Source organism: Neophocaena asiaeorientalis, unplaced genomic scaffold (genome assembly GCF_003031525.2).
Source record: "Neophocaena asiaeorientalis asiaeorientalis breed wild unplaced genomic scaffold, Neophocaena_asiaeorientalis_V1.1 scaffold1, whole genome shotgun sequence".
Classification (NCBI taxonomy): domain Eukaryota; kingdom Metazoa; phylum Chordata; class Mammalia; order Artiodactyla; family Phocoenidae; genus Neophocaena; species Neophocaena asiaeorientalis.
This window is the reverse complement of record NW_020171981.1, coordinates 1462934-1477028: the sequence shown is the minus strand read 5'-3', so window position 1 is coordinate 1477028 and position 14095 is coordinate 1462934. Positions and strand designations below refer to the sequence as shown.

The window sequence follows — 14095 nt, the reverse complement described above, 5'->3', positions numbered from 1 at the left end:
GAGATTAGTGAAGTTGAAGAGCATGTTAAAGGGAAAGACTAAAAAGGAGGTCATCAAAGGATAATGGGGGGCCTGAGTGGTGCTTGAGATAATGTATACGAAATTGCTTTTTAAAAATATATAAGCATCAGGGAATTCCCTGGCGGTCCAGTGATTAGGACTCCGTGCTAAGCCCAGTACCTTCTTTCTCTGGCTTTCAGGGGAGGGGTCTGGGCAAGTGCGGTGCCGGGGCAGGTGCTGGGTTGTGTCATCTCTAGGCAGTCTTCTGCAGAAAAGCTGCAGGTGCCGGGTGTTAGGAACAAAGCACACTGTAGTGTGAACAGAGTGGCACAAAAATGGTGGAAAAGGAAAGGAGGGGATCTCGGAGGAGTAGTGACATTGATACACTTTCTCACCTCCTGGTCTTTACTCAGATGTCGGCACCTTCTCAGTAGGTTTTTCCTGACCTATTTAAAACTGCATCTCATTCCCCAACCTCCATTCATGGTTTGTGCTTTGTTTTTTTCTACAGTATTTATCACCACCTAACATCCTCTATTTGTTATGTGCTTATATTGTTGTCTTTTTCTTCCCATCAGGATGCAGGATGAAAGCTCTTTGAGGGGGGGGGGGCTTTTGACATCTGGAGCAGTGCCCATTCAAGTGCTCTTATTTGTGGAGTGAATAAATGAATGGCTATCTCATTTTCTTCCCTTTGGCTCCTTCTGTGCTCCAAAGATTTGCAGAATTAAGAAAGGAGGAATATAAAAGAGAGAAAGCCCTAGAGATTAAGACTGAAGAGTGGATTCAGCTTACACTGAGTTGCTGTTGATTTTTCCCCAGGCAACCATCAGCACATATGATCTTGCATGGACAGGGATATTTATGGGAACTGCAGGTCAGACTTTTGGAATGGTGATTATTCCTGGAAAACGTGGTATGCATCATTAACATGACTGTTCAGCTACATGTAACTGTGAAGCCATTGGGAGCCCTTGCAGGCGCCTTATGGTAGACCACAGTGATAGTCTTAGGACCAAGTAGTTTAGTTTTCTTTCTGGCAGCAAGATTCAGGAACTTGGCCTGCTTTCCTCTCTGACACTGCTCATATTTCCTTGAGATACTTCTTCCCCCGCTCCAAGCAGGGAAGTCAAAACTAGTAAGTGATTAAGCTGGGAGTGAAGCCCAGGTCTCTTTGATTTCTTTCTACAGTAGTGTGGGAAGAAGCTGGGAGGGAGACAATTAGGGGTAGAATGAGAACCATGAGTGGGAAGGAAGAAAGAGGAGAAAATGGGAGAGAACAAGGAAAAACCCATAGTCCTTGGACACCTAGTAGTCTGTGCGAATTGCTTCTAGGAGGTTTATTCCTATATAACGCTTTAAAATTGTACACACTTTTTAGATGCTTTTTTTTTTTAACCCCCAGATAGAGGGTTTGGAGTTTAACAGATTTCCAAAGAGTTCTGTGACTCAAAAAAGATTTTGAACCAAACACTGAACCATGCAATTTGTCTGTAGTTTGTTCTGATGAAGCTTTTTTCAATGGATTTTTTCCCCCTTAAAATAGGGAAAGGGAGAACAGAACTCTGTCTGAGCCAAATAGCTTATAAAGTCTGGATATTAAAAAAAATTCTGGCTCTAGGAAAACTGGTGAAATAAGCTAGTTTTCTCAGCTGTTTCTGTGAAGGCAGAAGTTATGGCTATTCAGTTGCTATCACTAGAAATTGTTGTGAAATATTGAAGCCCGGAAGATTTCCAGGTCTGAGTGATTCACGAGGTTTTGTAGACTTCGACAAAGTATGGTTTGTTTTTACAGCCTTCTGCATTACCTTCAAAATACCTGGGGATTTGGGACATGAACTTTGACACACGGTGTGGAAAAGGATGAAAGTGTTTGAAAACAGAATGGTCCTGGAGAACCTGGGGTATGGTCTGTCATCCACAGGTCTTATTTGAGGGTCCAGGGCAGGTGACAGCAAACTGCAGGTGCAGGCCAGGACTGGGCTGCCTTCTGTTTTTGTAGTTTTATTAGGACACAGCCATGCCCACTTATTTACATATTATTTATGTAGCAGCTGCTTTCAGCTATAAGGGCAGAGTTGTATAGTTGCTACAGGGATTGTATGGCGCGAAAAACCTAAAATAATTGCTATGTGGGCTTTTACAAAGTTTGCCAATCCTGGTCTAGGGTCTAAATGGGTGAGGGAAACTGGAAAAGGCTTGTACTGGTTTGCACATACACCTTATTTCAAAATGTTTCTTTGTAGTATGCCCATGAATGTTGGCAATCTATGTGTACATGATGGCCATAACTTATAAATGTAGCACTAAAGTCTACCCTGTGCACAGACTTTCCTCTCATTTCATGTGTTGCTAATTTGAGTAATGTGTGTATACATATTATTTAACTGAAGTTTATATTTTGGCCCATGTACCATAACATGATTCCATTGGAAGCTTTCAAATTATTTTAAACTTTTTTTTTTTTACTTTGGAGAACATTTTGTACTTTAAACTATCATGGTAGAACAGGTCAAATTGGGTAACTCACTGGGAAAGAATAACTCTTCTGGCATTAATTGAAGAATTTAAAACATTCTCTTTACCTGTTGTGTTTGAACTATTACTTACTCATCGTCATCTACAATTGTCCTCACAAATTCTTCTCTCCCAGTGACCATTTTCATCCAAATAGTACTGTATATTTGAGTAGTGCTTTGCCAAATATTTTCACATGTATATTATTTCAAACATTTCTGTGAGGTAGGCAGCATAGGAGTTCTGATCAACCACCATCTTTCTCTTAATTTTCAGGTGTGAAAATTGAGGCCTAGGGAATTTAAGTGATTCCTTCCTGGTTACGTGGGTCATTACTGACAGTCCCAGGGCTGATATCCTGCAATTGTTGGTAACTGGAATTATTATTTACTTTTGTATTTTGTTATGGAAGGGTGCATTTGAACCATTTCAGAGAGATTTGAAGAATATTCATTTCTATTCATCCATCAAGTGAGGATAATATTCATCTGTGGGATTGTTGTAAGAATCAGAGATTGTGTACGAAGAGGCTGAGTACAGGGCCAGGAGTAGAGTGAGCACTCTGCAAATGGTGGCTCCTGTTATTATACTTTTCCCAGGATCATGGGATTATTTTTATTTTTAATTAGAATATACCATTTATTAGGTTATACTCTTCTTAATTTTTCTGTTGTTAAAACAAGTATAAAAATTGTGCTTTTGTGCACCTTGGTTACAGTTTTCTTCATCCCCCAACTGAGCTAACAATATTGGAACAATTAAAACAATGTATCAAACTCAGAAACAATGCAGGTTTGTAGTTCATGTTTCAACTTTTTTTTTTTATTGTAGTGGTATCATTTACTTTGGTAAATTCATATCCCAATTTAAAATGCCCCAAAGCAAATAAAACTCTGTTATAAATTCAAGTCCTGTATTTTAAAATGTACACGTAATACACACAATAGCTGCGTAGTGGAATTACTATAACAAGCAGTTACATTCATGATGCCCAGTACTAAGTTTTCTGACACTGCATATAGATTACACTAGATGTATTTCTTTATTTATGATACTGTTACTTAGTACAGTAACTTTAGTACAATAGCTTATACGATTGCATTTCCAAAGCTTTAATAAAGTTAGTAGCATTTAACTAACATTGAATGAAAACATTTTTATGTGTAGGATGTATTTTAGGTCAGATGCTTAGGCAAGAATAAGCACTTAACATGCTGTTGTATCCTTGACAAAACAAAATCATCCCTTTTACTAAACAGAATAAGCCAGGCTAAAAGAAATATGATGTAATCAAAAGAAAATTTAAATGCGATTCCCTGTATTATGTTAAAGATTATTTAACATAATTTTCTTCTGGTTAAAATATACTTTTTTTTTTTTTTTGGTTGAAAGAAAGAAGAGAGAAAGAGAGAGGGAGAGTTGTAAAGGCTGTATTAATATGCTAACAGCTGTAGCCCTTAGATGATACTTTAGCTGGGAAAAAAGTATGGTGAGTTGTACTCAATGTTTTTTTCTGCTTAGAAAAAAATTGATAGCCTATAAATTTCTAATGTTTTAAAACAGGTATTTATTATTTAAGGTCTTTAAATATACCTGTATTAAACAAATTAGGTTGTTTAAAAAACTTTGCAACAATACTTGACTTATTCACAAATATATTTTCTATCCATATTTATTAGAGTTTGAACAATTTAAAAACATAAATCCTGTAAATACTCTTAGCTTAGATAACAATACTGTTATCTTAATTCACATAAATGTTTAAACAACACTGTTATCTTAATTCACATAAATGTTCGCAAGAAATATTTATAATACTTTATAGAGTATCTTTAATGCTTGCATCAGAGACTCAAATTAATCACATTTAACTTTACAGATGGAAAAGTTGGGATGGTGAGAGGTTGAATTAACTGTTCTAGTAATTGGAGTAACTAGCTTTCATGTTCTTTTTGTGCAGCTGGACTTCTGATTTTTTTGTGGGGGAGGACGCAAACTTTAAAGTTCTTAGAATAAAGTTAACTCTCTGGAAATCAGATAATGATTACAAAAAACTTTCAGATGAAGATTAATTTAATCATCAAATTAGCCCTGGGGTGTGTTCTATAGTTTGCTCAAAACATCTTACAGAAGATAACTTTTATTTTTCTACCTGTGCAAATTATTATCTCAAAAGGGAAACATTTGGTTAAGTGAATAGTCCTCTTTAAAGGTTCATTTATAATTGCTTTCTTTTTTTAAGTAGAAAAATCTTTTTAGATATAACCAGTCATGGAATAATGATGAATAACTCAGTGTGGTTCTTAATATAATACAGTCATATTTAAACAGACTATTCCATTTTCCTTAGAATGTTCAGACACTGAGTGAAATTTCAAAGGCTTAACTAAACCATCTTAATGCTTACAGTCTCTGATAAAAATTTCAAGGGAAAAAGAAGACTATTTGGAGAATAAATAAAATAGAAACTGTACTAAATTTCTGAGTTTACGCTCCCTCTGTCCAAAAAATACAGCTATAATTAGATTCAGAGACATTTTGTCCCCCCCCCCTTTTTTTTTCTGAAGAGTCATACATTGGTCATAACATACACACTTAGTAACTTACATTTTGGGACAGAAGGTGGTCAGCAGGCCTACCTTGGTCCAATCTAATGTCATTTTCACATCAAGTCAAATACTGTCTTTGGATTAATTAGCTGCTGATGGAGGTTTGATAGAGGGGATACTGCATGATCTTCTCATGATAAGCCTGACTTCTATATCTGGTAGATTATCCTGCTTAGTCTGTAAACACCCTTCATCAGTGGCTGCTAAATGAAGATCAAATCGAAGAGAAACAGATTTTTTCCTTAATCGAGGGTTATCTTTAAAGAAGGAACCTTCCCATTCTTTAATAACTTCATCCACTTTCTCTGTCCTGAAATGATAAAATAAATCTTTCTATATGAAGAAGTATGGCTATAGTAAAAAACGTGTATTGTATATGAAAAATAAATCAAGAAATGTAATTTATATTTACATTTTAAATTTTTATAATTTACATTGTGGCATTTATTATTTATATTCTTTAAAAATCATATGAATAAAATGTCTAACTGATTCTATGGAATTCTCATGCTTTGGTTATATTTTTGGAAAAATGGTCAATTGAGAATATAGTACTTCATCTGAGTTTTTGTTTACGTATATTTATCATGTCAGGTTAAAAATCACAATATATAAAATTATGTTTGGAAACGTTCAAAGATTGCTGAGATTACTCAATTGAAGTTAATTTTTTTGGCATATGTTCACTGTTGGTCAAAATTTTTTACTTACTGAATAGTGCCATGAGCTTCAGTGCTTTCTTTCACGACATTTCCATTTAATATTGCTTGTTTGGTCACTGTTTCCACTTTTTCGTTCTCATACTTCTGTGGGACTTTTGTTGAAAAAGATATTTCATTTATAATGGCTGTGAAAATATTATTTATGAAATATTAAATTACAATGTTGAAGTACTATTCACAGTCAATTTGTATGTCAAACTTTATTCAAATATTGCTTGTTTTTGCTACTTTAGAGTATTTATTTATAATCCCTATAAACAGGCATTTCACTTTTTAAGTTAGTTAACTTATATCAGAAACTCACCTGAAGGTAAAACAAAACCAACTCTACTTGTGGTAGGTTTTTGTTCTTTTTTCCCACCTTGGATGCAACCATAATATCTGAAATTGGAAAGAATTATAGGAGCAACATTGTATTAGCATGTAATTGAAACAAATGCTCACAAATAAGAGAATGGATAAATTGTAGTATAGTCATACAAAGGAAATACTACTTAGCAGTGAAAATTAGTGAACTAAGGGTATACTCTATCTGTAGGGAACAATCTCCCAAGTATAACATTGAGTGGGGAAAGAAAGATACATTGTAGCTAATTTTATCAAGGTTAAAAAACATGCAAAACAATTTCACATTTTGCTTAGGGATATATAATGAGACTAATGAGACATAAGCATCAGCTCCAGGAGCCACGTTAGACTGAGGGAAGAGAATGAGATTGGTGGGGGTGTGGTTTAGGTGCTGTGGGTGGGGATTGGGGGGGACTTCAATAACATTGTAAATGTTTCACTTCTTAAACATGGGAGTTCATTATATTTTTCTTGATACTTCGTATATTTATCTTAAATAAATTTAAGATACCTGTGTATCTTAAATATAGCATGATACAATTTAAAAAATTGTATTAAAGGAATGTTAAAGACCACTTTATCAAGATCTTGAATGATTAGGCATTAAATAAAATTTACAACCATTTTATTTCATAATGCATAAATTATATGTATATAGCTATATATATATTTACATAGCACTGTTTTAAGCACTTTACAAACAATTCATTTAATCCTCAGCAATTTTGAGGTAGGCAATATTATTCCCATTTTATAGATGAGAAAACTGAGGGACAGAAAGATTCAGTAACTTTCCCAGCATCACTTAGCTAGTAAGTGGAATATTTTTAATTCAATTTATGTTTTTCAAAGATTTAGTAAATGTCGAGATTTATTATAGGTGAAAGTAGTTTCATCCAGTTTTATAGAGGACTCAGAATTCTGAAGTAAGCAGGAATAAAGGTTTTCTTTTTACGGGAACACGGAAAATTGTACATTGTGCTGTGCTCAAAGCCATATGACCTTATAAGTGATTGCAGATTATGAAATTATGTGAATTAATAAGAATTCCTCTTTTGATACCTTTCGTTACCAGGATATCTGGAAATCTTTCAAATCATGTACTCAGAACAACATTGCTTTCCGTGGTTGTTTATTATGGTTATAATAATGGTTATTATTATTTTGGTGTTTGATGTGTGTTGGGAGCGGGCCCTTGTGGGAGGGGGAATGTGGTAATGTGTGAATTTTTCAAACTTTCTTTGTGGGTGGTCCATAGAAGGCACTGACTAATTCTAAAAGGGGTGAATGGCAAGGAAAGTGAGAAAGTTAAGGAAGGTCATTTTTGTAGCGATGGAGAATTGTTTACATTTTGTTCTAGGCTTGCTGTGCTCTTTGTCGTAGCTAATGTCCCTGACTTTGGCTAGTCTGTTCATAATTTGGGAGGCTGGAAATAGTTCTCCCACATATTGTTTGCAGTGACTGCTAATCCTGTTTTGTGGTAGGAACTCCGTGAGCATGCCTTGGTGATGATGGGTTTTAGATTTAATTTCTCTATCTCAGTGACATAAGTGGCTCTGTATTTCTGCTCACTCACTGTATGGAATTAGGTACCTGATTTCTTCCTTTTCCAGGAGGCGGCGATAAGTTGCGATTTCTTGTTCTAGCCTCATCTTCGTGTTGAGGAGCATCTCATGCTCTTGAAGCTGCTTTTCGATGCCACGCCTTACTTCCTGTAGCTCTTTTTCTAGTCCTTCAATCACTGCCTCTAGGTCTTGCAGCTGCATCTGGTAATGTTGTTCACTGGCGTGTAGGGAGTTTTCAAGGCCCCTTTCCTGTTTTGTACAGATCTTCATCAGTGAATCAGGGAAGCTAACTGTGTTTCTGAAATCTGATTTGCAATGTCTTTGTCCTATTGAGTTCTCTTCTTTCTTAAAAAGGTTGCAATAATTGTACAGCCCTTATGCAAGAGGTGTTTCCTTACAGCTTTAGGTATGACCCAAATTTTAAAAAGTTGTATTTTCTATTTACAGCTAGAGAGCTTACTATTTCAAAGGAATCCTGTGATAATTCTTATGGCCAAAAAAAAATCTGCAGTGTGATTAGTTTATTATCACCCTAATTTATTTGATTTCTTAAATATTGAAAAATATAGAATATTAAATATCAAAGCCAGAGCAGACGGCTTATAAAAGGCATTTTCAGAAAGTGTTTAAATATTTTTCTATTAGAATTCTCAGTGGTATGGATAAGACTCCCCACTGTTATGACTTTGGATAATGACAAAGGCTCTATTCCCCCACTCTAACAATTAGAGAAGCCCAGGATGATAAGCGAGGGTTATTTCATTTTTAAAGGTGTGAATAAACCTTGAGTGAGTTGATAATAGTTATTGCCATGATGGAGGCAGGGCGGTAGTTGAACTAGGTCCATGGATGGAATTCAGTGGTCTGATTTTCAGTTTCTCACTGGCCAGTAATGGACATTATTCCTTTCCCTCTCTTAATCAGATAACATCTGGGGATTCAATGGGCCAGTTGCTTTTGAGATGATTCTCACCACGGCATGGAGAGATTCAATTTCCACTTGCAGGTGATGCCACTGGCGTCGGGCTTCCTTGAGTTCTGCTTGAGCCGCCTTTAAAGCCTCTTCATCTTTGTCCATTTTTTTGCTTAGATCTTCCTCTAACTAGAAGAAATCCAACAACAACAATAACAAAAGCACTCTTGAAAGTGAGACATTTAAAAGCAGTTGTAGAAAAATAGTACAGGAATCAAATAGTTTTCTTCTTTAAATTTTTAAATGACCAATGCGTGTTCTGCTTGGTGCTCAGTTACTAATTAATTAAATTCATGAGCGAGTCAATTGCAGTCTCAGCCTCAGTTCTCTAGGATGTAAAATAAATCTCAAAATTCTTTTCCTACCATGACAGTTTATGAAACGTAGAAAAATACATTTAATGAGAAGTAAGGTTGCAGGACCTAAGTTTGAGACCTCTGATTCTTTTTTATTTTATTTAATTTTTTGATGTGGACCATTTTTTTAAAGTCTTTATTGAATTTGTTAATATTGCTTCTGTTTTATGTTTTGGTTTTTTGGCCGCGAGGCATGTGAGATCTTAGCTCCCCAACCAGGGATTGAACCCGCACCCCGTGAACTGGAAGGTGAAGTCTTAACCACTGGACTGCCAGGGAAGTCCTGAGACCTCTGATTCTTAACTTTCTATTGTTTATGGTATCATTAAGGAAGAAAGATAGAAAATTAGCTACTGCCCACCCCCACCCCCCATATTTTCTTGTAGGCTGCTTCATAAAAGCAGATAAACAGCTATATATCCTAAACTGATCATTTCTAGGACTGGGTATATGGACAGGATACTTTACAATAATTTACAGGGTAATTTACAATACTGCTAGAAAGTGTATTATGAAACATTTAGAGAGTTAAGTTATCATAGGCATTAGAGATTCTATAATAGACTTCTGTATTACGAGAACCCATTGTTGATTTACCTTTTTTAGAAGGCACGTTAGGGTGCGCAGTGGTTGGGAGTCCGCCTGCCCATGCAGGGGACTCGGGTTCCTGCCCCGGTCCGGGAAGATCCCACATACCGCAAAGCGGCTGGGCCCGTGAGCCATGGCTGCTGAGCCTGCGCGTCCGGAGCCTGTGCTCCGCAACGGGAGAGGCCACAACAGTGAGAGGCCCGCGTACAGAAAATAAATAAATAAAAATCTATTGTACCACCAAATTAAATTTTTTACATTTTAAAATGCATTTTTATAAATACATTAAGAAGTTCTCATTTTTGCTTCAAAATACTGCAATCAATTCCATACATTGCTCCTACTGCACTTCCTGGACCGGGGCACGAACCCGCGTCCCCTGCATCGGCAGGTGGACTCTCGACCACTGCGCCACCAGGGAAGCCCAATAGATGCTTTTTAAAAGGAAATATTGGATTAAATGAAAGTCAATAAAGTTTAGCATGAGGTATTAGACAACAAAATTCATTCATTTCTTTTGGTTTGTTGTATCACTTATTCTTAGTGTTAAGTTGGCAAAGCCAAGCAGCAACACATATCAGAGCAACTACAAAAGAGGATGACAAGAATTTTGGAAATAGAAGAGCATAAAAATGCTGGTCTCTTGGATGTTGAGTGAGGAGCTGGCAGCTAGGCTTGTGTTGTAGCTAGATTCCGAAGATGGCTCCCAATGAATCACACCTCCCCAAATTCATGTCCTTGTTTGGTCCTCTTCCACACTGAATCTGGGATAACCTGTGTCTTGTTTTAGCCAGTAGAATATAGCTGAAGTGCCAGTTCTAGGCCTAAGCCTTAGGAAGCCCTGATGACTTCCACTCCTACGATTTTGGGAGCTCTGGGCCAACATGTAAGAGATCTGGTTACCCTGTTGCAGAGGTCATGTAGAGAGGCCAGATGGAGAGAAACAGGCCCAGTTGTCTCAGCTGAGCCAGCCTTTCAGAAATGCCCTGCCAAGGTGCCAGACTCAGGAGTGAGCCACCCTGGATGTCCCAACCTAGTTTTGCCCCAAGATGACTGAAGTCCTAGCCAATGTCACGTGCAACAGAAGAATAAGCCCCACTGAACCCAGTCAAGCCACAGCATCGTGAGAGACAATACAATTGTTTTAATCCGCCGAGTTCTGGAGCGGTTTGTTATACAGCAGTAAATAACTAAATTAGCTTATGTTTATTTTGTAATAAGTAAGTAATCAGGCTTTGAATTTATTCCCGTTGATTTTCTAAATTCTTTGAAAAAAAATCCCCTAAAGGGCTTCCCTGGTGGCGCAGTGGTTGAGAGTCCGCCTGCTGATGCAGGGGACACGGGTTCGTGCCCCGGTCCGGGAGGATCCCACATGCCGCGGAGCGGCTGGGCCCGTGAGCCATGGCCGCTGAGCCTGTGTGTCCGGAGCCTGTGCTCCGCAACAGGAGAGGCCACAACAGTGAGAGGCCCGCATACCGCCAAAAAAAAAAAAAAAAAAAAAAAAAATCCCCTAAAGTAGTTTTATGTTAAGAAGATGAAACAAAACTTACTGTAGTCTTGCTTTTTCACTTTATTCATTTCAGCATAATGACTTGTAAACTAAATAACTTGTATTTCTATTATTGCAAAATAAAATGTTTATTTGGCTTATAATTTTTAGAAATTGTCACCTGTTAATTGTTTTCTTCTCTTTGTAAAAGGTGAGTGAACTATTCCAACACTTAAATCAAATATCCCAGTGAATTTGCTTCATCTACGATGCTGATAATTCTTTATGAAGACTGAAAATGTTACCCAGAAGTTAAATGTATGTTGTTACTAAAAATGAATTGCATGCAGTAATGTCCTATGATTTCCCAGCAATATTTTTTCCCTTTTGGGTATGTTCTTAAGTAAACTCTTTGCTGTGTTTGGGTGCTTGGAATAGAACTTGTACTCAGATATGATAGGTAAACTGAAAAAAAAAAATCCCTGAATTTCTGAATCTTTGTTTCTAAAAGAGTTGTTTATTCATTTGTTTAGAGATGAGAACTTAATTTATTACTAAAGGTGATTGTCACTTTAAAACAAAGTAAGTCTATGAAATTAGGATTTAGCTCTTATTTAACTTGACTCTCTTTTTAAAAAATACTTAAATATTGCATGCTTAGTATTAGAAATAAACATTTCTCATCTTTTAGTACAAAAGCAAAAACCTGTCGTTGAAGTAGAAAGTCATTTTCGATTTGGCAGTTTTGATTGTCCCAATTTATATCATTGTTTCTGAATGCCATGTTCACATACTCAGATGATTTCTATTTATAACAATCTGGTATAAAATTGAACTCATTAAAAAATGATAGAAACCTTTTAGAAATATTTTACTTAGTTTTATCTTGCAAAGTGTGGAAGCTAATAAATCTTACTATAAAGCTTGTCATTTTAAAGATGTTATTTATATTATCTCTATAAATAACTCCATAATAGCTTCGAAGGGTATCTGAAATGTTCCTTCCTGTAGGATGTCTAAAAGAGATTAGAGTTGCACCATTTTACTGTATGTTGATTCCATGTTTTGTTAATGATAGTAACCTCATGATTTATATAAAAATCAAATGTATCAATCAACATTCATTTAATGGTTATTTAACAGGAATAATCACAGCCTTTCCCCCTGTAGTCCCAGTCACTTTGCAGTAAAACCTAAATTCCTTCCCCAGTATATGCTGCATTGAAAAGGAAATACTGTACCTCAGAGAGGCCGAGACAGGAATTGGATAGACATGGATTGTCTCCTTATCCTGGAAGATGCCTGTCTGTATGAAATCATTACCTGGATCCTTGTTGAGAGCACGGTCTCTATCTGATTTCTGGTGAGGAGCTTTTCATAGTTTGCCCTGATCTCATTGAGTAGCTGGGACAGCTCCATTCTTTTCCCATCCTCCACCTTGGCTATCAGAACCTTATCGATAGGATGAGTCTCTGCCGCAGAACCTGCACCGTCTGCATCGCGCGCAGAGACAGCTCCATGGAGCCTTAAAGACACAGAGCTCCTTTTTTTCCCCGGAAGCCACGGATATCCCGGGTTTCTAATCAATTATGCAAATATTTGATAAACCCTTTTCTCCTATTGTTGTTGATCTAGCAGAAGTGTCAGGCTCTCTGTAAAGTAACAGAAAAATGAAAACGGTCTCAGTATTCTTGAATTGGTTCTCTAAAACTGAGCACATTTGCGGGGGGAAGTTAATTTAGCTTGTGGAAAGGAAATGGGGCATAACGTAAAGAAAATTGTATTTTGTTTTCCCAAGATATTGCGTGGAAATAAATCTGGGCTCAAAACATGGTAACTAAGCTTTCCTTTTATGGCTTTCCTCACCATTTGGATAATTTACACAGAAATGCTGTGGGAGGGCATTAGAATATGTTGTAAACCTTGAATATTCTGACAGTTATTGGAAAAAGCTACCATCAGATTCAGCTGACAGTTGTCATCCGCCGCAGGACTGACTGACAGTATTTCTCTTAAATACATGCTGCATGGCTCATGGTGGGCTGCTGGTCTGACCGCAGGCTTTGATATATTGTGGTGAATTCCTGAAGGTACATTACAGATGAAGCTATGGCTGGAAGTAAGTGCTAAGAGAGTGTGAGAGCTGACAGTTAACATTTCCAACGTTTTAATAAGGTTGAAGAAATACGATCAGATGGTCCCTGAGCAGGATGTGTTCATTGAGGTAAGATGTATTGTGGGGTTACCCCTTCATGAGTAAACAGAGTTAATGATAGCTCCTACTTGTAAATATAACATTTGTGCCGCTCTTCTAACTTTAAAAAGCACCTTTACGACTGTCATTCCATTCAGTAGTCACAATCCCTGTCATTTTGTAACCTGTAAAGATGACAAGCCTGAGGCAGGAGGGGTTAGGGCATCTTTCCCAAGGACGTATGGTGATGTTATGGCATCCTTGGGACTGGAACTTTGACTCCTTGGCTGTATTCCAAATATTGTCCCATCTGCCCCTGCATTATGTCTCTCCCCACCTAAATTCCTTGTTTAGCCTGGCAAGCTGGTTGTTAGATATTTATATTGATGACATGATATATCTCAGATATATAAAATATAATATTAAAATTCATTTCACTTGTTTCTATCTTTTGATATGACAACTAGAAAGTTTATATATAAACTTTATATATATAAATATTAAAATATTTTTGAGATTAGATCTATCACTGTTGTTATTTGTAGAGTGGCTTGGCTGAAAGTGTATCTGGAGTGTAGTTCAGGAAGTAATCAATCTTTGGCTCTAATGCTCACAGGGCCTTTGAATGTGCATCGTGCTCTTTTAATTTCTGAATTAACTCACTACTGGCCAGTCCAATCCGTGCTGGGCATTCCCACAGTCGTCTCCAAAGAAAGCTGGCTGACCAGAGCCCC

At 36.9% G+C, this 14095-nt stretch overlaps 1 protein-coding gene across 1 annotated transcript; it reads right to left on the bottom strand.

Annotated features, from left to right (window-relative positions):
- Positions 1-5207: 5207 nt before the first annotated feature.
- On the bottom strand, positions 5208-12586 carry KRT222 (keratin 222). The gene is made up of 6 exons (XM_024742098.1): positions 12491-12586; positions 8735-8863; positions 7790-8010; positions 6153-6229; positions 5838-5973; positions 5208-5436 (listed from the first exon to the last, which is right to left on the bottom strand). Exons 1-6 carry the CDS (start codon positions 12584-12586, stop codon positions 5208-5210), a joined length of 888 nt encoding a protein of 295 aa, XP_024597866.1.
- Between the last annotated feature and the right edge of the window lie 1509 nt (positions 12587-14095).

Bases quoted from the DNA above. Each gene is read 5' to 3' on its own strand.
- KRT222 (XM_024742098.1), bottom strand. From the start codon at position 12,586: ATGGAGCTGTCCCAGCTACTCAATGAGATCAGGGCAAACTATGAAAAG. The intron at 8,864-12,490 runs GTAATGATTTCA...GATTTCTTCTAG, and splicing joins TGCTCTCAACAAGGATCCAG to TTAGAGGAAGATCTAAGCAA. The intron at 8,011-8,734 runs GTGAGAATCATC...TGTACAAAACAG, and splicing joins TTGAATCTCTCCATGCCGTG to GAAAGGGGCCTTGAAAACTC.